We start from the raw sequence: 12108 nt of genomic DNA, 5'->3' as shown, positions 1-12108 counted from the left end.
CACCTAGTTAGGATGCCACCTGGGCGCCTCCCTAGGGAGGTGTTCCAGGCACGTCCAGCTGGGAAGAGACCAAGGGGTAGACCTAGGACCAGGTGGAGGGATTATATCTCTTCGCTGGCCTGGGAGCGCCTTGGGATCCCCCAGTCAGAGCTGGTTGATGTCGCCAGGGAAAAGAAAGTTTGGGGCTCTCTGCTGGAACTGCTACCCCCGCGACCCGACCACGGATAAGCGGGAGAAGATGGATGGATGGATGGATGGATGGAAAAGAGACGGTTGTGTTTTCTGACACTTAGTGAGTTCCCTGACACACCGGGGTCTAGGGATGGGTACCGAGGCCCGGTATTGAACGGGCTATGGGGCTGAATTATTAAAGACCGTGGTACCGTTAAACTCCGACGTTATCTGTCTTTTTATCGGTAGGCTACTGGAGACATCTAAAAAATATATGTCATATGTATTATTGCTACACAAACATTATATTGCAGTTTTACTGTCGCCAACTCCGTTTCTAATGCGCAAAAAGACTGCAAAATGCGTCTATGATTATAATTAGTATTTTCGATCTCTCTGCCCCGTCTGCTTGCGAGGGGGCGGGGCAGTTTACACACACGCGGCTGCTACATGCAGCAACAAACACACACACACACACACACACACACACACACACACACACACACACACACACACACACACGGAGGAGATGGCGGAGAGAACGCGCTCCGAGGTGTGGTTCATTTCATTTCATTTCAAACCTTTATTTACCCAGGTGTATCCCATTGAGATCATTGATCTCTTTTTCAAGGGAGACCTGCTCAAGTAGTTCCACGTGAAACATAAAAACATAAACAGAACAACAAAAAGGACATCTTACAGCATCATTACAGGGATTACAATTTACAATAACTATCCACATGAGCAGGGGCCTGTACTACGAACCTGGTTCAACCTAACCTGGATATGTTTGAGTTAGCCGGTTGGCCTAATCCAAAACATACGCGCTCTCGCTAAACGGTACTACGACGCGGGTTATCAAGTGGATCGCTCAAGCCAGCCGTGTCCTATCTAGGTGTTCACATGAAAGGGGTGGTATCTGGAGCATTCGACCAATCACAAACATGGAGAAGCATACTGACAGCGCAGCGTCATACTTCCTGAATGAAAAGTCAACTATAATAATAGACATATGAAGAAGTTAAAGGTCACATGTCATGGCCATTTCCACTGATCATAATTCCATTGTTGAGCTCTACTAGAATAGATTTATACTGTGCAATTTTCCAAACTCACATTGGTTCCGCATACAGCATCTCTGTAAAGTACGTGTATTCACTCTCTGTCCTTAACGGCTCGTTGCAGCTCTTGCCCCCCCCCTCCCTGTGAGCCCAGTGTGCTCCGATTAGTCAAATTCACCCTGAGCACACACAAAGTCACAGCCGAAGTAAAAACAATAAGTGTGGCTTGATATTGAGTAAGCAAAAGGTTGATAAACGCTGTGAGAATGGGTCTGCAGAGAGAATTTTGCCGCGATCCCAACTGTCTGTTATCAGCCTGCAGCGAGGGAGGAGAGATCAGCAGAGCTGCCTGCACTGAGTGTGTGAGGAAGTCGTGGATTGGTCAATTTGGACCAATCAGCGGGGGCTTAACGTAACGGCTCCGCGGACGTAACGTAACGGCTCCACGGATTGGTCCATTTCTTTCCGGGGACGACATGACATCATGATGTCCCCGGAAGAATCAAATGGACAGTGACGTATCTCCAACGAGGCGTTTTGGGGAGGTATTTTCTGTTTTAGAGTTTTACTCCCTACAGGGTGTACTTTGAGGGTTTTGACTCTGCAGACCGTTTACATGCATAAAAACCTTCATAACACAAGGGGCAACCCTGTCTCCTAAAAATTACGTTCCCACAGAACTAAACTGCATTCTCAATTACGTTTAGCTAGAAACGTATTTTCTCCCACGTTACGTTAGTTATGAACGTATCTCAAATACGTTTATTTTCTACATATCTTCTAGAAACGTATTTTCTCCCACGTTACGTTTGTTATGAATGTAACTTAAATACGTTTATTTTCTACATATCTTTGCCATTTATTGTCTTGGTTATAATAATGATAATTAGTTATTTATAAATATTATTTTAGAGCACACCTTTGAAATCGACAATCGGGCTCGATATATGGTTAAATTAAAATCAGTAGGCGAGGCTGTAATTTCGCCAGCTGTTACTCTCATGAGCGAGGCAGAACATAATAGTTTTAACATGCCAAAAAGCTGCTGTGTCGTTTATTGCACCTCAAACATTAAATCAAATCCAGAGTTACGTGTTTCTGTACTTCCTCTAAGAAGAAAGGACAGTAACAGAAGAGCTCTGTGGCTTCAGGCTTGATCGCCGTTCAAATGACAGCGCTGGTTTCCCCAAAAGTGGGCGGGGCTGTAAAGTGAAGTAGATTTACTCTCATCTATTATTCAAAACCATTCTATTTATTCTAACGTAAATTACATGCCAGTGTTTTATCTTTTATTTATTTGTTTTTATTTTAAATCGTATTATGTCGGACTTTTTTTCCGTCTGTGAGGAAAAGAAATGGGGCTCAGAGCCTCAAAATACTGAAATCTGTATTTTTTTAAATCTTTTCCTTCTAATTTATTATTCTTTTCTAAATAACACACTGTTATTTACTCAACAATAACACACAATTATCCTTGTTTTTAGTTATTCATTTAATTCTATAATCTTGGGCTTTTTAGCCGTAAATAAAGTCACCGGAAACAGACGGGACATTTTGAGCGATACACACCACAAACCCATGCACAAACCCACCAAACTGATTACCCAAGATCCTCAGCTTGAAGCTTGTTGATTGGATGTTTTAGCCGCAATGCACGCTGGGATATGGTGTTGATATGATAAGGAGATATGATATCCGACAACGAAAAATAAAATAATACCTAATTCAGAGTGTGCTTGCTTTTCTCTTTGGAAGTCATCACATAACGGCATTGTAATACACGGTTCGGCTGCATTAAATATTACACATCTGCCGTAATTCTTTATTTATAGAGAGAGACAAACAGGAGAACTGCTGCCAAAACTGAATACTTGACGTGGATCATAAATATATCAACAATTAAACAACATCTTCAATTTCTTTTCACACAATACTTCTCCTTGCAGTATCAATAGTAATTCGGCTGACTTTTATATTTGATCCAATTGGTATATAGGTTATATTTACACCATAACTGTGCACAGCTGATAGAAAAGGACTTGTAGTTTTTAAAGATATTACTGATTTTCTTTGAATATCAGAATGTAAATACTGAGTTGAGAGAATAGTCAGGGGATTTGGGTGATGGGAGACACATCTATGGAATCACAATTTCAATAGCTTACTATTAAATGAAGGACAGCCTATGCCTTTCTGTCTGTGATGTTTTACAAATCAGATATTAATGTGTAGAAGTAAAACAAGAGAAATAGTATAGCAATATCCTGTAAAATTATGTAAAAACATGAATAAAATTACACATCTTCAGATGTTATACATAAGTGTCTACACTAATAATAAAAAGTTATTATTAGTATGCTGTGTGTACCTTGTGTGCACCGCCTAGTGGTTAAAGCATGTTATTGAATTATTTTTGTTGAATAATCTTATTTGATCAAAACAATATTAAGAGTACATACTTTCATAGGGGGAAAGTAGAAGGTCTGTGATAGAAATATAGAATATAAAAAGTCAAGAAGATACTAAGTGATCTCTACAATAAAACAGTTTAGTGCTGGATGTTCAAAGATATTAATAGGAGGATGTGCAAAACAGAAAAACGAATTAACCTTTATTAACACATTAAAAAATACTTTAGGTTAAGGTCTTCTTTTAAACAAGAAAAAAGCTCTGGGGGTATCTATCTACAGATGAATATTAAGCCTGACAAAGTACTTAACGTCTAAAATATTGCTTTCCTGCAATGTTAACTATGTTGAAACACTTATTTTAAATGATATTATACACATTAATTATACTCTTATGTATGTAGATGGAATAAGAAATGTGCAGAATATGACAGTTTAATGGTGGAGGTATACAGTACACACATATTGATAGATGTCTGTTGAGGAACCTGCGACCCAAGTTGTGTATAAGATCAATACACCTTAGAAAACCTTGAAATCTTGAAAGGGATGTGCAAAATAGCCATTATACAGTTTTTAATTAACTATTAGTAGAGAATAACGAGTAATGAATATACTTTATAGAGATCTGCAGATAAATGTTTAGTCTTCTCAAGCACCAACTATCAAATATCTCTCCTGATTGTTGGCACTTGACAATCACCTTCCCTGAATTGTATTCAGGTGTAACTAAAGTCTGCTTTAAGGGTTGTTTATATTTCACATCATTAATCAGAATCTGCAAAGTAGCTAAACTAAATGTAGTGGAGTAAAAATACCAGGTTAACCTCTGAATTGTAGTGGAGTAGAATAACAAAGTAACAATGAGCTGTCGTGTGGGTATATATTAATGCTGCCCATTATGGATACAAGCGATTTTCACCCATTTAGTAATTAGATGTTTTAAATGTGTACACACCAATGTGTTTCCTATCCCCTAAACCTCCAGGGATGTACACAGTTTAATACTGTCAACTTCTACATTTGGGAAAAACGTCTTTTAAAACTACAATTCCCAGTAGAGACGTGCCATAGAGAACATGTTGCGAAACACAATAGCCATCATGTGTAGTTCTGGTGGGGCGTTCGAGTCCAGTTTTGAATAGTCTGCCGTGGTTTCGTTCCATTTCAAAGAGCTTGACGCTCGGCGTAACCTTGGCGCAACATCACGGGGTTTGTCAACGGGACTGTAGTCCCAAACGATAGCTGGGGATTATGGGTAGTGTAGTGTCTTGGGCCATCCTAAATCTCGAAATGTCCCGTCTGTTTCTGGTGACTTTATTTACGGCTAAAAAGCCCAAGATTATAGAATTAAACAAATAAATAAAAACAAGGATAATTGTGTGCTATTGTTGAGTAAATAACAGTGTGTTATTTAGAAAAGAATAACAAATTAGAAGGAAGAGATTTTAAAAAATACAGATTTCAGTATTTTGAATCTCTAAACCCCATTTCTTTTCCTCAAAGACGACAAAAAAAGTCCGACATTATACGATTTAAAATAAAAACAAATAAATAAAAGATAAAACACTGGCATGTAATACGTTAGAATAAATAGAATGGTTTTGAATAATAGATGACAGTAAAATCTACTTCACTTTACAGCCCCGCCCACTTTTGGGGAAACCAGCGCTGTCATTTGAACGGCGATCAAGCCTGAAGCCACAGAGCTCTTCTGTTACTGTCCTTTCTTCTTAGAGGAAGTACAGAAACACGTAACTCTGGATTTGTTTTAATGTTTGAGGTGCAATGAACGACACAGCAGCTTTTTGGCATGTTAAAACTATTATGTTCTGCCTCGCTCATGAGAGTAACAGCTGGCGAAATTACAGCCTCGCCTACTGATTTTAATTTAACCATATATCGAGCCCGATTGTCGATTTCAAAGGTGTGCTCTAAAATGATATTTATAAATGACTATTATCATTATTATAAGCAAGACAATAAATGGCAAAGATATGTAGAAAATAAACGTATTTCAGATACGTTCATAAGGAACGTAACCTGGGAGAAAACATGTTTCTAGAAGATATGTAGAAAATACACGTATTTGAGATACGTTCATAACAAACGTAACGTGGGAGTAAATACGTTTCTAGCTAAACGTAATTGAGAATGCAGTTTAGTTCTGTGGGAACGTAATTTTTAGGAGACAGGGTTGCAAGGGGACGGGCAATAACCGGAAAAGCATGACATGTCACCTTTAAACTTTAAACATCCATGACTTAAACACTTGATCAGGATCAAAGCCTCAGAGCTGCACCTGCAAGGTGAACACAGCTGGGAACAGAACAAGTGTTTGAATGCGTACATTAACAGGTTTATGATATCACTGCCCGTCTAACACACCATCTGACTTTCATTACATTTGACTCGAGTGTTTCGTCAACTTAATGTGTTGCTTAAAATAATACTTCTGCATACAGTATGTGACGCTGTGAGTGTTGCACGGCCAGATACGGCTCAGCTGACTCAGATCAGGAGATATGTGATACATTATGAAGTGATATGAATGATAATGGGACACATCGACGTCTGCACTCACAGTGCCGCGGACTGTAGGCTACGTAATGTTACTTTGATCCGGTTACTTAGGCTATGGTGTAGCAGATATTTAATTAAGCTTTCTTAACATAATAGTATAATGATAGTTATAATAGTCAGACTGCTCTGAAGATGGAGGTGATGTTCTATTCATTTTCACGTTCACACAGTCGGTGATTTTGGCCGGCCGTCTTTCCTGCAACCGCAGTTTAAACTGTATTTCCTCCGCACACTGAGCTCTGATGGGTCAGCAGGCGTGGTGCTTTCGCTGAGTTGATCTCTTATCCTGGAACCTATCCTGCTTCGGAGCACAGACTAGGTTCCAGGATAAGTCACCATGGAGATCTAGCCCGCTAAAAAGTGAACCAGCTTCGTAATACCGGAAATCCCAGAAGTTATCTTGCTAAACGAAAATCCTGCTTCGTAGTATACCCCCCTGGTTAGCCGCTAAGCATAAGTTACCATGGAGATCTAGCCTGCTAAAAAGAGAACCAGCTTCGTAGGACCGGAAAGCCGGAGTTTTCCCTGAATTTAGCCGGCTAAACGAAAATCCTGCTTCGTAGTACACCCCCCTCGTACCAACAGCTTCCGATTGAGTAGCATCCAACCGAGCTTTAAAAACATTTAGTGGCACCAGATTGTTCAGTTTCCATTTAATTTGCAGACTATTCCAAGACAGAGGAGCTGCATCTAAAAGCTGTCTTCCCTAAGACAGTCCTAGCAGTTGGCACATTTAATAAAACCACAGCATTCGATCTCAGGTAGTAGCCACTTACAATTCTCCGAGAGATCACGGAGCAGATATAAGATGGAAGTTTCCCTAACATGGCTTTGTATATAAAAATGTACCAGTGACTGAGCCTCCGTGCAGTTAGTGAAAGCAGACCAGCCCTTGCATACAGGGTACAGTGATGGGTTAATGCTTTGCAGTTTGTGACAAATCTCAGAGCGCTGTGATACGCAGCATCTAACTTGACCAGGCAATTGGCAGGTGCATTCATATAGACCAGATCCCCAGAGTCCAGCACAGGTCAAAGGTCACAGAGCCTTTTCCTGGCCTCAAGCGAGAAACAGGACGTGTTCCTGAAAAAGAAACCTAGCCTAACCCTAAGCTTTTTAAGCAGGTTATTGACATGGAGTTTAAAAGAGAGACAATCAAGCCAGATACCAAGGTATTTGTAACAGGCAACAACTTCAAGTTTTGTTCCTTGCGTAGTTACAATATCTAAAACAGGCTCTGGTGTCTTTTTAGCTTTAGAAAAGAGCATTACCTTGGTTTTATCAACATTTAAAAGAAGCTTTAGTTCAGAGAGCTGAGTCTGAATAGTGTTAAAAACAGCCTGTAATGTAACACCAGCCTCCTTAATGGAGGGACCTGCACAATACATCACAGTATCATCCGCATAGAAATGTAAAGTTGCTCCATCGACATTTTCACCTAAACTGTCGATGGAGCAGAGTTCAGCATGTGAGGGCGGTAACACGAGCAATCTGTATTAACATTTATCAAAAGTGCTCCACATGCAGACGGAGGAGTGCACCGGGTTCTACTGTCTTTCTAGCAGCTCTGTAGCCCCCTCCACGAGTAACGTTTCCACGTCAGGTGTTCTGTATGCTAGCAGCAACACACGGAGTTAACCCAATGATACAAACATAATGATTAGAGGAAACTTTGAGTTATTTATTTTGTTAAAGTTTCAGCTATTCTGTTTACAGTTCTGTCATCACATTATTTAATACGATTTGTTAAAACAGTGTTGTTTCTTTTGATGTGAAATATTATGTATTTAATTTAAATAAAAAGCAATGTTAGTTTTGTTCACAATTTGTTTAGTTAGTTTACCTTATTTTTTCTCTCCAAAAGAACCGATAAAAGTACCGTTAAAAGACCGGACCGATAAGCGGTATCGATGAAAGTAGTAGTACCGTTAAAACCTTAACGATACCCATCCCGAGTGGGGACACATATTCATGTATAAAAGACATACAAAAGTGCATTTTGCATGATAGGTCCCCTTTAAGTACAAGATCTGAGTACTTCTTTCACTTCTGAGTACAGCTCTGTATTATAGCTTCTTCTTGCCTCCTTTGAAGTGTTGTGAAAGGGAAGCTGTATCTGTTTGGAGGAGCGTCCAGCCCTGACGCAGCAGAGTGTCTCCCAGGAGTCTACAGCTTTGATATAGGTGAGCATGTGAGCATGTTTAGGAAAAGAGTTTTTTTGTTGACGTTGTTAAAAAGATACATTTATTTGAAAAATGTGCATATGGGGAAATTACTGGTCTTACAGTCAGACAAGGAAATACTAATACATATTTGTTTACAATGTAAATAAAGTAAAGTGTCGATTTGTGTTGGTTCTTTCGCAGCCAGGAGAAAGTTAAAAGGAGACTAATGGAGTCTCGGAAAAGGTTCAAATTGGATACTTTAATTAAGTAATGTGGTTCTGAAACAAACAGAGCGATATAGGGACAACAGCTGTGGTGAAGAGAGAGAGAGATCACGTTGTCTCTCAGTCTGTATCTCATGCATGGCTCCTCCTCTCAATGACTGTGACGACGGGGGTCCGCCCTCCACATTCTTCTATGTCCGATATCGCGTAAAACAGAGGATTTAGACGTAGTGTGTTCATTCAACGCATTCTCACTCTCAACTCGGCCTATGTTGATGTTATGTCAGGGTCCCTGTCGTCACTTTCCAACGCAAGGGGGGGCCCTATAGCGTTGAGTTTCAACTATCAGGGCGTCCCATTGACTTGCATAGAGCTCCCTGAACGTTGGTAATAGACGAGTTGAGATCGCGGCGAGATGCTCTCCGCAGATCCATTCTCACAGCGTTTATCAACCTTTTTCTAACTCAATCTCAAGCCACACTTATTGTTTTTACTTCTTTATTTTAATTGAATAATGTAGGACTTTTGTTGCCGTCAGTTAGGAGGAGAGTAGGGGCTCAGAAAACTGAAATCTGTATTGTTTCATAGTTTTTTCCTTCTAATTTTGTATTCTTTTCTAAACCACACACTGTTATTTACTCAACAATAACACACAATTATCCTTGTGTTTATGTATTTGTTTGATTGTATAATGTCGGACTTTTGGAGTTGATAGTTGAAACTCGACGCAAAAGGGCCCCCCCTTGCGTTGGAAAGTGACGACAGGGACCCTGACATAACGTCAACATAGGCCGAGTTGGGAGTGAGAATGTGTTGTTTCATTGTATAACTCCACACGCCTTTTCTCCTCATACACTCATTCATGACTTTTTACGTATTTACGCATTTTTTTGCTTTTTACGCATTTTAATGGCTGTAATCGTTGTTAACGTAAAACCGGAAGTGACGTCACAGTAAAGCTTTTCAAAATAAACTGTACATTCCTTTAGCAACAACGTTAGCCACAAGCTAATGCTAACCGGAAATGTTTTCAGAATAAAACAGTTTTAAGCTTACTGTATGTTTAAACTAAATTACGTCATTAAACATTGATTTTAATTTCTTACAAAAGTCAAATAAAGTCTAACAGTACTGTGATGATATTTCCATTTCCTTACAGTGTCTCTGACCTGGGATCACTTAGCAGTTGGAGGGGTGACCCTCAGGACCCTCAGACACAGCTCTGTTGCTGTGGGAGACAACATCTATGTGTATGGAGGCATTCTGGGAGGGAATCCAACTGATGATCTCATGGTCTTCAATACAGGTCCATAAATCATTACATTACACTACATTACATTACATTTAGCTGACGCTTTTATCCAAAGCGACTTACCATAAGTAACCAAATCATCATCATCATTCATTTAGAATGAATTACTTTATTAAGTCTGTATGTGTAATTTCTTTTTTTGCGTTTAATCTCTTATCTCTGCTCTTTTTCAGCATCTCTCACCTGGATGCCGGTCAAAACGAGTGGATCGCTGCCTCCCGCCCTGTAAGACACGTATTTATAGTTTTACAAAGCAAAGCAGTAATGTTGTATTGTATTTAACTAAAATACACATGGTTTTTATTATATTAACGTAGGTGTGGTCAGAGTTTTGGTCTGGTTGGAGATCAGGTGTTCATGTTTGGAGGTTGTGAAGCAAATGGAGACTTCTGTAAAGACTTCTATGTTCTCAACACAGGTAAGCAATCTATTTAAAAAAAATTCATTAGTATTTATATTTTCATAGCAGAAATTAAATAACTGACAACTCGGCGCCGCGGATGGCTGCTTCGGTGTTGTGGTGCGCTTGTTTTGTGCGTTAATTCAGTGTTTACGTACATCAAACTCTTTCACCAGGGAAGAGCTCCTAAACATAAGAGAAACAACTTCAGCGGATTACTTTCCCACTTTTCTCTGTTCTTCCGTGAAATGATTGGACATTCTTGTGAAAGGTGCGCTTACCTGCTTTCGAGCAGCGAAACGCCACAGGAGGGGGAAACGGGCCGGGACGCTCGCGCGCCTCTGCAGTCTATGCTCTGCAGCCGCGCACTCTGCACGTCGTTACCCGGAATATTTCTCTCCAACGTGCGTTCCATAAGCAACAAACTGGACGAGATTCAGCTACTGGTTGGTAGAAACAGAGACTTTCCTACATCTTGTGTTTTGTGCATCACTGAGACCTGGTAGTGTGGATCGATCCCGGACTTGGCGCTGCAGCTGCCAGACTTCCAGCTGTTCAGAGCGGATCGTGACACGGAGCTCTCCGGCAAATCAAAAGGTGGAGGAATATGCTTTTATACTAACAGTGGCTGGTGTAACGATGTGACAGTGATACTGCAGCACTGTTCTCCCACTTTACTTCTCCACTCAACTTTCATCAACAACTGCAAACCCTTCTATTTCCCCGCACATTTTCTTCATTCGGTCCAACCTAGTCTCACGGCATTTCGTGTTATAGTCACGATATTTAATCTATTGATTCGTGTTCACTTCACACACACGATTTCCCCCTTTTTTTCATGCCACACAGAACGATTTTAAAAGCAATGTATTTCTATTGGTAGTATGTTTCGTGCCTGCAGCACGTCTTTTTTTCCGGTCGAGTCTTGAAAGACCGGAAGCTTTGTGGTTCATAAAAACATCTTCTTACTCAATATCAAGCCACGATTATTGATTTGATTTTAAATCGTATAATGTCTGACTTTTTTTTCGTCTGTGAGGAAAAGAAATGGGGCTCAGGATACTGAAATATATATTTTTTAAATCTTTTTTTCCTGCTAATTTGTTATTCTTTTCTAAATAACACACTGTTATTTACTCACCAATAACACACAATTATCCTAGTTTTTATTGATTTGTTTAATTCTATAATCTCTGGCTTTTTTGCCGTCCGTCAGGAACTGAATTTGAAAATAAAGTCACCGGAAACAGACGTAGGCGATACACACCCACTGAACTGATTACCCAAGATCCTCGGCTATGGTTGAAGCTCGGTGATAGGAGGCTTGTTTGAGACAAGCGACACCGACGCAGACCTGCGCAATTGCGATCAACGTCTTGCTAGTGCGTTGCATGATGGTTAGTCATGTTGTCCGACTTGCTCTGGAGGCTCGCCCACATGAGACGTTGAAATCTCGCGGGACAAAGACGCCCGCAGCCTTGAGAGCGAGGCGCAGCGAGGCGGAGCAGTTCCTCTCCACGGGCTGCGGAAGCGAAATGCTTGATGGGAAACAGCTCGCTGGTATCTCAAGCTGAGCGCTCATTGGTGGTTTTTACCACGTGCTGCTGATGAAACTCTCCAATTGGCTCAGCAAAAGTTTGTTGTTGTTTTGTGTCAGTTTTACGTCGCCACATCCATTCACATTTTTCATCTTTGTTCCACAATGTTTATCATCATGAAATTAATATCTATATATTTTATACTATACTGCTTACCGTTTTCATACTTTATATATCTTAGCATAT

The 12108-nt window shown here is 40.2% G+C and overlaps 1 protein-coding gene across 1 annotated transcript in view; it reads left to right on the top strand.

Moving 5' to 3' along the window:
* LOC139434889 (rab9 effector protein with kelch motifs) overlaps positions 1-12108 on the top strand; it is a 147265-nt gene that overhangs the window by 10804 nt on the left and 124353 nt on the right. The window contains 4 exon segments of the mRNA XM_071204932.1: positions 8318-8406; positions 9772-9918; positions 10098-10149; positions 10242-10342. Of these exon segments, the coding sequence (XP_071061033.1) occupies positions 8318-8406; positions 9772-9918; positions 10098-10149; positions 10242-10342 (389 nt within the window).

This window comes from Pseudochaenichthys georgianus, chromosome 12 (assembly GCF_902827115.2).
Source record: "Pseudochaenichthys georgianus chromosome 12, fPseGeo1.2, whole genome shotgun sequence".
Lineage (NCBI taxonomy): Eukaryota > Metazoa > Chordata > Actinopteri > Perciformes > Channichthyidae > Pseudochaenichthys > Pseudochaenichthys georgianus.
This window is presented reverse-complemented; position numbering and strand designations above follow the sequence as displayed.